Source organism: Heterocephalus glaber, unplaced genomic scaffold (assembly GCF_053883595.1).
Source record: "Heterocephalus glaber isolate CG9 unplaced genomic scaffold, H.glaber_assembly_v1.0 deba00001594, whole genome shotgun sequence".
Lineage (NCBI taxonomy): Eukaryota > Metazoa > Chordata > Mammalia > Rodentia > Bathyergidae > Heterocephalus > Heterocephalus glaber.
This window is the reverse complement of record NW_028258369.1, coordinates 8,268,853-8,284,082: the sequence shown is the minus strand read 5'-3', so window position 1 is coordinate 8,284,082 and position 15,230 is coordinate 8,268,853. Positions and strand designations below refer to the sequence as shown.

Below are 15,230 nucleotides of genomic sequence, written 5' to 3'. Positions count from 1 at the left end.
CAGAGACCACTTATGGCTTTCTTTCTTTCATATTTTCAGCCTCTTCTTTGTCATTGGATCCTTTCCAGTGATATTTAAACATAAATATCTCACATGTTTAGCAGCAACAATAGAAACAGCAGTGGCAACAAAATATGCACAAACCCCATACCTGCATACTCTCCCTTAACTCTATGTCCACCCATCTTCTATCTTTGCTTGATTTCATTCATAGACAAACTCCTCAGTTAGGTTGTAGAGATTTGTTACCTACTTCCCATGTACTACATATCCCACCACGGTCTGGCTTCTGTTCCCAGTCCTTTTTCTCTTCCAGCATTCCGAGTAGCCCTCACCTGAAGCCTGGGAATTAATTGGACTCTCCCTGCTTTCATCATTTCCCCACACACAATTAATCACCTGGTTTCATCATTCATTTGGTCAGTAAATCTTTCAAATCAATCTAGCTGCTTCTTTCCATCCTCATTGCTCCTCCCTAATCTGGGAGGCTATTATTTCTCTATGTACATGCAAGTGAGGCTGGTGGATATGTGTTGCTGTGGAATGAGCTCATGAAGACTTAGGAGTGCTGATGACTGCATAGAGGAAAGATCCAGTCCCTGGAGATTTTCTCAACATTTTCACAGCCTCCTTTAGTGGATTTTCTGGTTAAAATGGTGACTTCTGCATCTTTCAGTTGGTTCCCTTCCACTTCCCTGGCATTATTCTTTAGAAGCTCTGAACTCAAAGTTGTCATTTTAGCTCTGTGGTTAGGGCCTGGCTCTGATCTAGACTAGCTCCATGAGCTTGGACATATCAGAAACTCTCAATGTACTTATTTGTAAAATAGATTGTTTCTCCTAGACTGATGGGCCTCAATCCTGGTTGCACATCAGAATCACCTGGGGAGTGATTAAAACTCCAATGCTTAGGCTGGGCCTTAGAACAATGACACAGCATCCCCATGGCTAGGCCTCAGGCTTTTAATTTTTAAGTTTTTTTTTTTTTTGGTCAGGAGTTTTGAAAGCTCTCACAAAGACCCCAATATGCAGATAAAGTTGAGTACCACTGACTTACTGATTTTTAAAAGACCTTTGTTCTTCTATCATCTCCTGTTTTTATTATGCCCCAAACCCAAATTGAGGTTCTCTTCTTTTAATGTTTTTACTAAGTTGGGAAGAAATAGCTGTGAAGCTCCCCCCACCCCCTTCCATCTGCTGTTTGTTCTTATTTACATACGATGGAACCCAGCCTACTGATTTGCAGCTCTGGTTCCCTTACAACTGTTATTGAACTGAAAACATAGCAGAAAACTTATCAAACAAAAAAAAATTATTTTGAGCTTTGTGCTGACAATTCCTTATAGAACAAAGGAAACATTTAGATTTTTATCCTTCTAGAAGTAATGTTTAATTGCGTATTTAAGTTTAATTTGCAGCCAGACCCCAGCTTGTATTCTTTCTTGGGTATCCCATTAAGGAAGCCAAAGCATCTCTGCAGCAGGATGGGATTTCCAGGGGGGTGTACCCATACCCTTCAGACAGCAGAGCCTCCTCACTGCTGTGAGTGGCTTTTGAAGTTAAGCATCATTGTCTCTTTTACTCAATCCTCTCTATTGGCAGCAAAGCCAGGGCAAACCTGTCCTCAAGATGGATAAGGCCTCCCTCTTTAAACACTAGGGTATGAATAGGCCTTTCAGAAGACATCCTTTCTGTAGTGGCTCCTTTTGGGCCTACCATTCTAGATTGGAAGTAACAAGACTTTGCTGAGCTGCAAGGGAGTAGAGAGGAGCAGAGGAAGATGATACAGAATAGTCAAGCATTTGCTGTAACCACTGCCACAACTTGGGAGAGATTTGGGGTCTCGACATACGTCTGATTAATGTTGGCAAAGTACCCTTTGGGATGCTGCCTCTCCCCGCCTTTCTCTGCTTTCTCTCTCAACGATTCCTTAGCTTTCTTCTGCAGTCCTTATTTGAAATGCACAGCCCATACTTTGTCTTGTCTCTCTCAAGTCCTTGTTAAAGTAATGAATTTGGTTACTACTTTGATAAAGATAGGCTAATTTAGTAGTCATGGTCAGATGAAGTATTCGTTAGTCATGAGCTATAGTGAATTCCTTTCTCCATGTAACCATTTCAAAACTAAGCCATCAAGTTATTCCCATGGGAGGAATAATGGTTCGTTATCATTTCGTGGTGGAGAAAGTGTTACCAGAGCATGGAGTCAAGCTGAAAGAACCTCTTTCTCATAATGTTAAACATTGAAGTATTTCTCTTGCAAGCTGATTTTGGTCCAGAGAACCCTGTCTGAGGTTTTTGACTTTGATGCTGTCTCTTTTGGGTATATCTTGTAGATGGAGGAATTGATTGAGGGTGTTCGCTGGGCTTTTATTGACATGCTGGAGAAAGAAAATGAGTGGATGGATGCAGGGACAAAAAAGAAAGCCAAAGAAAAGGTAAGCATTCCTTTTGATAAAAAATACAACTTTTGATTTAATGGTTTTGCATGCTTGACATTGACTACATAGTTGATTTTTATATTTACTGAGCTATTGGCTCTGAATGGAGGTAAAGTTAGGTGTGTTTTTTGGATGAATACATAGATCTCATTGCTAGGAGGTAGGAGAAAAGAACGGACCTTTTCTTTCTTTGACTGCATTTTCAAATATAATGTAATTCAGACTTCCCTTCTCTCCTAATTTCTGTCTGTAAGAGCTGCATGGCTTTCTGCCTACTGAATTCTGCCATAAACCATCATTGGATATGGCAGAATGCAGAGCAGTGGGGAGCCGTGAGGAGCAGCTGGCAGAAGAGCCTTCAAGATGCAATGAAGAAGAAAAACCCATATTGACTATGTGTCCTTCTCCTCTGTGCATGATGTCCGGAAGTAAATCCTTTCCTATAATCAAGCAGATCTGCTCATTTTGCACCAGTGATCCAAAGAGCACACTTACAAACTGCAGAGTAGTGGGAGACCATTGTGTAGGAATCAAAAACATTTCCTGATAGAAGTAGACATGAGCTTGGCCTTGTAAAATTTTCAGACACTACCCATCAAGATAAGGGAGTACATAAGGACATTATTAACAGCTGTGTCGTTTAGAATGCGGCCTCTCTTGAATTCCAGGTACTCTTATGGAGCTGGAGCTTAAATGGGTAGGGTGCAACCCTCTCTGTGGATGCCATTCTGCAGCTGGGAGATTCTGAAATTAAGAGCATTTCTGCTTTAGAGAGTTCTTTTGAAACCTTCTTGATGATAACTATGTTAGTTACTTTTCTCTCATTGCTGAGACAAAATACCTGACACCCAAAGTTAGAGGGGAAGGGGTTTATTTGGCTTACAGTTTGTAGAGCTTTCAGCCCATAGTTGGCTGGCTCCAAGGCAGGGATGGCAAACAGGCATCGCAGAGGAGAAACAACATGGCGCTCACAAGGCAGCAAAGGCAACAAGAGGGGGAAGAGTTTCACTGCGTCTTTCTGCCTCTTTTATCCCACCCAGACTACCACGATTAGGGCAGTGCTAAACCACTCCCTCATGTGTAGTGGTTTAGAAATCACACGCCCTTAATCCCAGCATCACACATTCCAGATTCAGCCACCTCTGACTGCATGAGGATTTGGGGGCACATCCAGAGCCAAACCATTTCAGTAGCAATCACCTGGCTTGCTTGGGCATCCTGCAGCTTTCTAGGCCCCTCCCCAGTCAGGTCTGCTTTAGTGATCACCAGTGATCACCAGTGAACATTTGTGATTTTAATCTTCCATGTGAGTGTTACCATTAAAGGGCCTAGGGAACTTTATGTAGTCATACTGACTCAACCTCGGCACAAATATTTTCAAAATTTTCTTTCTTTTTTTTTGGTGGTGCTAGGGATGGAACCCAGGCCCTCACACATGCTAGGCAAGTGCTCTACCACTGAGCCACATCCCTAGCCCTGAGCACAAATATTTGTGCTTTATGGTCAAGAAGCAAAGAGAGGGCAATACTCTGGGAAGGCCTTGTTGAAATCTGCATGTGCAGAAGTTTAACAAGGATATTCTCTACAGCCTTACTACTCCAGAGATGGATAAAGCTTCCCATAGATATTTTTGTCAATAGATTCGAAAGGGCTGTTCCATGTTTGTAGTGAAGAAAGAACTTGGGCACTGGGTGGAGGTGGGGAATGTTGGAGGAAGACAAAGGCTGTTTGGTTTCTTTCTCCCCTCTAAAATCTGTCAAAACTGTCATAAGTCGTATAAGGTAGAATCTGATGAAGACAGGAGCATACTGGCTGTGTGGATGGGACAGTAGAGGAAACTTTCAGTACCAACACACAGTATTGCTTTTTGAAGGCTTCATTTATTTGCTGAGCTAGTTTGTGGTATCTGGAACAGAATGTGGCTTGCACTGGGCAAGTGAGCCCCCAGCATGTTAGCAGCACTTTATCTTAGCTTGACTTCTCATGGACTGAGGGGTATGTTTATGAATTGGTGTCAGACCACTGGTGTGGAGGGTGGGTGGATTGTGAGGGTTTGTGTGTATGTCATGAATGAATGGATACTAGAGGGATGTTCTGGAAAGTGTAGCCATTTCTTTTCGAAGTAGGGATTGAGACTGTCTCAGGGAGATTTTCCAGGTTGCATTAGGGAGTAGATGCCTCACAGTTGGGCCTTCTGGGTGCAAGGCCCATGGGTCCTTCTTGAAGAACTATTCTCAAGCCTTCTATTGTTAGACATGTTTCTGTTGCCCTCTGATTCACTCTGAAGTCTTTTATTTGATTTCAATGAGAGCTGTCAGGTTTTCTTCTAAAAGTACTCTTTGAACACTGCTTTCTTTGAGCTGAGTTCAATCTGCCAGAGAATCCACTAGTTCCTTGACAGGTACAAATATCAAAGGCAATTGTCCTATTGGATCTCACTAGGTTCCCCCAGTATATCTTGTCTCCAAGAGTGCAGAGCAGTTCTTTTAATGAAAGAGAAATGTTGTCCAAGGATTTTCAGCAGTCCTTGGAGGCGGGTCCTTCCCTGGACCCAGGAGGATGAAGATTCTTTTTTTCCCAAATTAAATGAACTTGCAGTTCTGGGAATGACCTCTGGGCGGAGCTCATAGTACTCACAAAGAGCACAGCAAGTTGGACGCTTTTATGCAGCTGTCTACTCTGGGGCTGTTTTTGAAAAATTATATTTTTTTCTTGCCCTTTTTCTCTGCTGTCCTCAATTTGATTGCCTTTTAATAGTCAACAAGAAAGGAGAGTCTCTGCTTAATAATTCCTTGAATCTGAGATGGAAATCTCTATCTCAGAGCTTTGTCTTTCTATATGGAGTAGCCCCTGCATTAAGAAAAGATTTGCCTATATTTGAAGTGGAGGTGAATAATTTGCCTTCTCTTCCTGGTATGACTTGGCACTGTCCTTTGGGTATGTGTTGTATGCAGTATATCACCCAGGCGGAAGATTTCTCATCCATAATAGTGCCTACACTGGGCCAATGCTGAGTCATTTGGCAACCCATTGGGAAAGCTGAAAAAAAATGTTCTGATTTGCAAGGGGCTGAAACTTTTCTTTCCCTTACCATGAAGCTCAGGACTGTGGCTAATTAAAGTGCTTCCTAAATGAAAGGTGTTGACCTCAGTTTTGTGTAGTATCAGACCTCCCGAACCCAGTGGTCCAGACACTCACTGGCAGTGGTCTCAGGCCTAACCCCTTGGCTTCCATGGCAGTGACCCTATCTCCAAATTGAAGTGTGTGGATGTGGCTTTGTCGTGCTCTTTGCTAGGGGTGATCTGTACAGGATAAATGAGGACGTCTCTGCTTCCTCAAGGGGTAAATCTGTTATCTCTGTCTCCCTGCCTTTTTTTGCTTATCCCTTAAGTGTTCACAAGTGCTTTTGGGTTGTGAAACCTATGGTGTAGGTTTCAAGTGAAAATTTAGTGTTATGAAATAACTACTGATTTTTGTTTAGGAGTCTGTGTCCCCTGCAAGCATGGGCTCCTATAGGAAGCAAACAGCAACGGATGGGAGGCCTGTTATTTTTCTGGTTATCATAGCCATTGAATGAAAGAAAAGTGCATGGTGTAGGGGGGTTTCCTGGAAGAGTCACCCTTTTCAGAAAGGAGAAGAGGCTTGCAAGGTCACTGCATAATGACTCTGAGGCCAGGCAGAGAGGGACTGAGTGTTGCCTTTGGCCACCTTGGCCAGCTCTGGTTCAGATCAGGAGAAGCCGCTTCCATCCCCAGATGAATTCAGTTGTGTAGTCCAAGGCTGGAGCCCTTCTGATATGCTTGTTTGTGGTCTTTGCCCTTGGAACCTAAGCTTATCAGGCCACACCTAGAGAGAAGTAGCAGGATGGAACTTACCGGGTGCAAGGAGTAGTCTTAGCCTTGGCCACAGCAGGTGTAGGTGCGGGTTCCCAGCTCCACGGGCAGGTGACTCCCACACACCATCTTTGAGTCAAGTGGGAGGAATTCTCTTGAAGAGGGCAAAACAGAAATGTAGCTCACCTTTTTGCCTTTGTCTCTAAGCTCTGCCAGTCTTAGGTTTGAATTTGCCCAGGCGTGCAGTCTGTACCCACCAGTCAGTGCCCTGCCTGCATCTGGAGCGGAGCCAGATGAGTCCTGAGGGATGGCTCCAGACCAGCCACAGCAGCCCCTGGGAACTTGTTGAGGTGGAGATCCTCACCACCACCCACTTACCCACCTTTAAGCTGTAGGTGTGGGGCTAAGCTCTCTATAATTCTGCTGCATTATAAAGCTTGGGAACCAGTGTCTCCTTCCTCACCATATCACTGCACATCTGTCTGCCTGCAGACCACATGCTCCTGCATTTTGCCACAGGGTTTTCTCTTCCTGCTGTGCTGCTCTTGCAGGGAAGGTGGAATTACCACAGCCTCCTTAGCAGCCCTCAGCCAACAGTTATGAGAGTTGGTGCACAGATGCCCTGGCTCCCTCATCCCGCTTGTATGTTCTACCTGGGCTCCTGGGGCTTCCCCAGTGGGCTGGAGCTGATGCCCTTTCTCCTTGCACTTCCCCAAAACCCCTCTCAAATGAACTGCATATACTTGAATACTTGTCTCTGGATTTGTTCCTAAAGGGATTCCCCAACCAACACACAGCCCCTGGGTTCTGCTCTCTTCCCATGCTTCCTTTCCTTTAAGGCGACACTGCATTTCATTGCATCTGGGTGTTAGCACAATTTCAGCTGCAAACTCAATCCCACAAACATTTCCAGCACACTGGCAATATGCCAGAGGCTAGGCCAGGAGTTGCAGATTCTAACTGGGGAATGATCAGTATGTGCCTCTTCTGCAGGGCCCTTCACACTCCTGGGGCAGCACAGGAGTGCCAGAGATGCAATGTCATGGGTGCAGGTCAGGTGGGAGAAGGATTCATGTTGGACATGCAAAGTGGTCCCGAGAGTCTAGGGGGTGAAGCTTCTGAGGAGCCCAAACCTGCTGCCTGGGGGAACTTGTTCAGGGAGTGCCCACCCTGTCCCTTCCTCTCTTCCTCTGTCCTGTCCCCAGGCCCTGTCATGGCTCCTGTCCTTGCAGCCTATAGGCAAGACATCCTCTGGGCCCTTCTTAACTTACTAATCTAAACAACTTTGTAACTGTGCATCCAGCAGTCCCTTTTCCCTCGATGCCTTCATTCCTGCTGTGCAGCATACAGGGGTTCATTTTAAATTGACTTGTAGAAGAAAGTGAGGGGCTTTTGTCAAAGTGTCTCCTGTGCATCTGTGTTACAGATTCCAGCATGTTTGCAGAATACCCTGCTCCCTGCATCCACTCCAGTGTGCACCAGGGATGCTGAGGGCCCAAACAGTCTCCTAAACTGGTTGCCTGTTCTGGCTCCTTTCTCTTTTCTGGCTCCTATGTGACATCGTGCTGAGCGTGGGCTTACTTTCTGGCTCCATGTCTCTCACAGTCTCTGTCTCATACACATGCAGGCCAAGGTAGTGGCCTTCATATTGGTTTCTCCCCTCTCTCATGGGCTTCCACAGGAAGTACAGAATAGAGGTCAGGCATACAGACTGCAGAAAGGCTACCTAGGTTTGAAGCTAGCTTCTATATCGCATTAGCTGGGTTGACCCTTTGGAAATTACTTCACCTCTCTCACCTTCAGTTTTCATATCTGGAAAATGGGGAGATCATTACCTTCTCAGAGGTTTGTCATTCTAAAGTAAATAGAAGAATGCTTGGAGGATGAGAAAGGCTCTCCACAATGTCAGTGGCTTTTACCAAACTGCTGTCCTGTGGCAGCAAGAGGAGTTTGGCTGCACTGGCTGGTGGAAGGAGGGACATGAGTTCACTTTGTGCATTTGGGCCATTGAGGTTTCCTGTGGGTTAGAAAGATGACTACTCCAGGGTCCCAGAGTCCCACTCACTTCTCAGATGCTCCACCTCCCTGTACTACTCCTTCCCTCCCTCCTGCAGGGGGCATAGTAGTGAGCAGCCCCTGCAGAGAGGTGATTGTTTTCCTCCAGTGGAGTTTAGATTTTCTGGTTTTGAGAAAATTCACTATTTTCTTGGTAAAAAATGTATTTTAAACACAAAAGCAAATATCTGATGTACATAGAAGTTTGATGCTTACATGTATCGAAGGCATATTCCATCTGATATCTTATTAGAGTGAGTTTAATCGAGTTTCCATGTTCCAGTGTCTCATGTAAATGTTGCTGTGGGGGATGCTTTAGGTCATTCATTCTCACACTTGTGTGTAGGTAAGCAGCATAAGGAGGGTTTCTTGAAACATAAATTGCTGGCCTCACCTTGGTTTGGCATTACTGACACAGTGGGTCTGAGATGAGGCCCACAATTTGGATTTCTTTTTCTTTTTTGGTGGCACTAGTGATAGAATGCAGCAGGGGCCTTGAACATGCTAGGCAGATGCTCTACCACTGAGCTATACCCACAGTCTGGGTGTTGGCTTTTCTGACAAGGCTTTAGATGCTGCTGATGCTGCTTGTGGGAGGCCAACATCACGAGAACACTAGATGATTACAGATGAAAAATTCCATGGCTCCAAGGCTGTGTTAAAAGAACTAACATCTCTTGGTGATTGCTTTATCTTACTTGGAGGTGTCCTCATTTACTGGTAGTCTCTCACAGGTGAAAGCCCTGAGTGAGGACAGAACATTCAGAACCCAACCAGGCCACCTAATCTGCGGTTGCTCCATTTGCCAAAAAGCCCTTCTGGATAGAGAGCTGAAGGGTCTTTCTTTGTGACGTCTACCCCTGACTCCCCATCTGTCACCAGGAACTATGCAGAATAAGATTTCCACATAAAGGCCCTTATAATTAATTTGTGAAGATTTTTCAATGTTTTTTGGTTTCAGATGAAACATCTCTAATGTTCCTCATGTAAAACGAGCACACACTATATGCCAGGGTAGATGTTCTGAACACTTCACACCTCAATGCCATAATACCCATGAGGGAGGTACAATTATTTCTTTTTACAGATGAAGAAACTGAAGCACAGAGTGGAAGCAAGCAAATTTGCCCAAGGTCATGGATCTAGTAGTTGGGAGAGCTGGGACCCCATCCCTGGCAGGCTGGTTTCATAGTCTTTTTTCCATCATGCCAGTGGGTCTCAAATTGTGGTCCTCAGATCACTGGCTTTGGTATCATCTAGAAGTTAGCTACAAAGGCAGATCCTTGGCCTCATCTTAGATCTATAAAAACTCTGGGAGGGGACCTAGGAATCTGCATTTAAGTCAGCCCTCCATGCGATTCTAATGCAGGCAAAGGCTGAGAACCAGTGTTCTATGTTGGGCTTTGATGCCTCATCCTGCTGGCTGCTTTGCACTTTTCAACATCTTTTTTTTAAAGCTCACTTTCAAAGCTGAACATAATATTCTAGGTATAGTCCAACTCATCCAGCACAATGGGAATATTATTGTTGCCTTTGTTTTGCATACAAATTATATTAAGAAATCCGAAGTTGATATTATGACTATCTTTTCCCCTCAGCCATGCATGTCGTTATTGGCTCATAACAAGTTTACAGTCAGTTAATTTCTAGGTCTCCCCCCCCACCCCTTAATCTCACAGGAACTGTTGTTAAGCCCTGTTGCTGTGGTCCTAAAATTGACATCAAAAAAAAAATTAAACCTTGTCCCCAAATGTCACATTTATTCTTATTAAAATCCACTTAGTTGTTTTTGTTCATGGCTCTGACTTTAAAAAAAACATTGCTGGATCTTCTTCGTGTTTATTGCTTTTGTTATAAAATGTGTGCTCATTACAGGAAATCTGGAAAATAAAGGACAGAAGTAGAAAGAAAAAAATCACTGCTAATTCTATCACTGAAACATAACCACTGCTAACATTTTGATGTATTACTTTGATTTTCCCCATAAATAGGCTTTAAAAGGCATTCTTGAATAATGCTGTGTGTGTAAATTTGATTCCTTCTTTTTTGCTCATAACATTTATATTGAGTTTCTCTTATTTAATATTCTTTATAAAATAATATTCACTATTATTACATATTCTTTTAATAGCTGGCCAGAAAATCACTTAAACATTTCTCCATAATTGGGTATCTGTTAGAGTTGTTACTATGATAAGCATATTTGCACAATGTTTTTCCCCCAATTTTAGAAATAATTCCTTAGAATAACAACTCAGCTGACCTTTGAAAATCATGTCTGTCACACAGTGTTATCAACTACTCTCCACTTCTATATCATTTACAATTGGATGTGTTTGCCTTTTGGGTTTTTTGCTTTTCCGGGTTATTAATGGGCACACTCACAAATGGAACTGGGATCATCCTGTTTGCTCAGCCTTTGGAGACTCCCAGATTCATCCACAGAACAAAAATATCACTAGAGAAACTGCTCGGTGGCAAGTCTCTTGTTGGGTGATAATCAATTCATTAATCGATATATTTTTCAGTTTAGTTATTCTGCTTTGGGCAAACTCCGTGGAACTATTGTCCACGTTCTCCATTTTTGCCTGGATGGAAATCTTGAGAGATGTAGCAATGCTTTGATACTAGTCAGTTACACTCTATTTAGGACATTCCTTGCATTCTATTAAAGTATAAACCTGAGGAAAGAACAAATTTTCTTGGTGTCCCCCTCCTTTCTAAGTCCCTGTGATATCCTAACTGCAGATGATGTCATTCTGTGGGGTACAGTCAGCCTTTCAGACAACCAAACCAAAGTCTTTCCAGTCTTTTTGGAACTTTTTGTAGTTGTGTCATGTTTGTTTATAACTGAAAAACTATCCTTCACTGATTACTGAATTGAAGTGACTCCTCAAAGGGAAGAAATGTGTCTGGCTATTTTTTAAAAAAATTTCTCAGAACCTAAAATGAATGGATGTGTTATTCTATTCTTTGGCCACTGGGAAGACCTTAGTAAGAATCATGGCTCCAGAAAACACTAGCTATGGGGCCCCAAAGATGTGCCTCAGTTTCCTCACCAACAAAATGGGAATGAATATATTACCGTTTTAACTGAATTTTTCTGGAGGGTTAAACAAGTAACGTATACACAATAGCTAGTAGAGACTAAATTCTTGGTATTAGTAAGATGGCATGTTCATATTTTCCAAGTTTTCTCTTATTTCCTCCTCACCAAATAATGTAATGAAAGTTTCATTGCACTCTCCTAAAATTGGAACTAAAAAAGTTATCTCAATTACAATTTTCTTTGAGGAGGAAGCACAAAATAAGAATTTTATGAATGTTGATTCTATATTATTTTTAAGAAAAATTTTAATAAAAGTTTCAGAGATGTACACAAAACTGTTCATAATAAATCCATATATTCCCATTACCTAGACTTAACAGGTAGTAATATTTTGCTATTCAGATCTTTTGTATTTTCCACCCTCACCTGTTTTTATGCTTGAGAACTGTCTTAGTTACTTTTCTTGTTGCTGAGACAAAATAGCCAACACCAGACCTAAAGGAGGAAAGGTTTATTTCAGCTCACAGTTTTCAGCTCTACAGGTTTCAGTCCATAGTTGGCTGTTTCCAAAGCAGGGTGGCATGGCAGAGGGGCATCACAGAGGAGAAACAGTCCATGGTAAGCAGGCAGGAGACAGCAAAGCAACAAGTAGCAGCAGGAGTAGCTGCTGTCAGCACTGCCTGCCTTTCCCTTTTATCCCTTCTAGGCTACCTGCCTTTTGCAAGGTGCAAACCACACCCATGGTGGGCCTTCCCATTATACACATTGGGAACTATGCTAAACCAATCAGTGGACTAATTTAGTAACCACACACCTTAAATCCCATCATCACATACACTAGATCCAGCCACCTCCAAAAAGCCCCACCTATGACTGCATGAAGCTTTGGGGGACATCTAGATATGAACCATAATAAGAATGTTAAAGTTAACTCCTTCTGTGACAGTACAGACATCATTTTACTATAAATATTTAATTATGTTTCTCCAACTTTTGAAAACTAACCACAATTCTATTAATATACTCAACATTAGTAATAATTCCTCTTTGACTAGTATCTGTTCTGTGCCATTTTCTGTAATTATCTCAAAGTTTGATTCTCTTTTTAAAGAGTTGGTTCAAGTCAGTGCCCAAAGTCTATATATTGTGTTGATAGATGCATCTTTTAAGACTTTAAATTTTATAAGACTACTCCCCTCAACCCTTATAAATCAAGTTTGTTAAAGAAATTGAGTTATTTGGTGGAATTTTCAACAGTCTTATTTTAGCTGAATATATCCTAATGTTTTCTTTTAACATGTTCTTTTCTCCTTTACATTTTCTGTAAATTGGTAGTTAAATCTAGAGCTTTGATTAGATTGAGGTTCCATTTTCTTGGCACAAACACTTTTTAAGTGGTGCTGTATGCTTCCTATCGTGTTCTATCAACAGGCACAGGATGCCAGGTTGTCCCACTTCCAGTTTCAAGGGTGGCTTATGAGTTCATGCATTATCATCCTGATCCTTTTATTTTAACTTCCCCACTAACCCTTCACCTGATACGATGGTCCTTCTTATTGACTGTACATTACAATCATCTGAGGAGTTTAAAAAATCTTCTGTTGCTCAGCTCTGGGAATGGGACAAAGGCTCCAACATTTTCTAAAGTTACTTGGGAGATACACCTGTGCAGCAGGGTTGGAAACCACTGACTTGTTTTAGCGATAATATTACATAGATATAGGATCCTGTTCAAATTGGTGATTTTTAGATTCTGTCATTCTTTTTACATTTATTAGCGGGAATCTTTCTACAAAAAGCATTTTCCCTCATTAGCTTCTGGATTACATGGACATATAGTTTATACAGGAAAGGCAGCATAAATATCTATCTTTCTCCTTATTAATTTTCACAAGTTGGTGCCCTGGATCCTTCAGAGGCATCAAAGCAATTTTTTTCAGAGTCGTTATAAACTCAGAGATTTTTATGTATTTGATATGCTTAAATTTATTACAATTATTATTCTTTTTGAAGCTAAAATCATTTCATCCTGGCCAACTTGTGACTCTTCCTTTAGGGAATTTTTAACATGATCCCAGTTGTTTTTGACAGTGTCTTTGCTTTCTGTCACGATAAGATATCCTCTTTAATGTTTGATTTCCATTTAATCCCAAACTATTTTGAACAATTTATAAATCAGTGCTTAATCAATTCTTTCCCCAGTGAGGAATATATTGATTTTTTAATAGGAGAGGGGAAGGCCCTTATTAATTTTAAATACAGAGCTTTGGTAATAAAAAATTTACAAAAATATCTGTTAGAGGTTAATGTGAATTCTCTTTTTAATGAGGCACTATCTTGTAACAGTGGACATATATGTAATATGGTGTTTTTTTAAAAATCTCCTGTAATGTTTCATTCTCTTCTTTTTGCAATGTTCTAGTCTTAATTTTTTTTTTTTTTTGGTACCGGGGATTGAACTCAGGTCCTTGTGCTTGCACAGCAGGTGGAGAAACCACTGAGCTAAATCCCCAGCCCCCGTTCTAGTCTTAACATTAACCATCAAGAATATATATATATATATATATATATATATATATATATGGATATAATGCCAAAAGTTTAAAAAAGTAATTCTTGTGTCAAGAGATAGAATTAATTTGAAATATGTGAAACAATGAGACTATATTAAAAGATGAAACTTGGAATAGTAAATACTTTAAACTTTCAACAATATCAGATAAGCAAGCAGTAATAGTTCAAACATGTATCATGAAAGTGTTTAGTTTTTAAACTGTGTACTGGGGATTATTTTGGGTTGAGGAACTGGTTGGTTGTAGGACTTTGTAAGTGGTTGGGAAAATTTCAGAAGCTCAAAGGAGAGTAATGCTTTTTAAGAATTATGGAGAATATTTATTACTTTTATCTGTGGGATGAGCAGGGGAGGTTTAATGTCTGTCTTTTCTTGGTCCAAATCAAGATTGAGTATGTTAGGAATTTATTTACAAATGCACATTTAGTTTGGTTTACTAAAAAGAGTCAGTTTTGATGTTTTGGTTTTTAATTTCACAGGAAGGAGTCCATTAGGAATATTCAAGTTCTCTGTGTAGATTTTGTGACGCTCCTTCCCTTCAGTCCAGGATGAAACTAATAGCCACCATGAGTCTGCTTATCTGCTATCTCTGGGGCTGTGTCTGCTGCTGTCAGCTACTCCCTTGTTATCTGGCTGCTGGTCCTGCTCAGTCAGTTGTACAGGAATGTCAGTTCCATTAATAACCTGAGGGCTGGACAGGCAGATAGTGGAAAATGGGTGAAGAGAGAGAAATTGTATTTAACCCAGTGTTCTGAGTTGTCATTTTCTACTCTAGCATAGCTGGGTAAAGGCAGGCTGAAAGCATGATAGCAAATCTATTTCCAACAGAACTCACATGTGAACTGGAGAAACAGCCTGATACTAAGAGAAGAAAAAGTCAGAGAACCTGGGAAAAAGGTCAAGATTTGGAGCTGGAAAGGCCAGAGAAAGCAGTTCTAAGATGAGATAATATGAACAAAGTATTCTGATACTGATGTTCAGAATGGCACTGATGATATTGCAAAATTGATTTCATTTTAACTTTAAATATTATCATCCTTGGTATTTCCAATGAATATTTCTTTTTATAAAAAAATCGATTTTATGGAAGAATTGATTCATCATGGATTTTAGAGTTTTGTGCTATGTTTGTTTTGGTCCTGGTTCAGTTGTTGGCCAAAGGAAGAGAGAAGACCTTAATTTTCTTCATGTAGGTAAAATGAATCAACTACTGCAGCAGTCTGTTTTGGTGATCTATTGCTATGTAACAAACAACCTCAAAATTTGTGGCTTAGGAAAAAAT

At 41.3% G+C, this 15,230-nt stretch overlaps 1 protein-coding gene across 1 annotated transcript in view; it reads left to right on the top strand.

Annotated features, from left to right (window-relative positions):
- Positions 1-15,230, top strand: part of Phex (phosphate regulating endopeptidase X-linked) — a 194,893-nt gene that overhangs the window by 87,241 nt on the left and 92,422 nt on the right. The window contains exon 12 of the mRNA XM_004866190.3: positions 2,335-2,436. Within this exon, the coding sequence (XP_004866247.2) occupies positions 2,335-2,436 (102 nt within the window). The remainder of the gene's footprint in view (positions 1-2,334; positions 2,437-15,230) is intronic.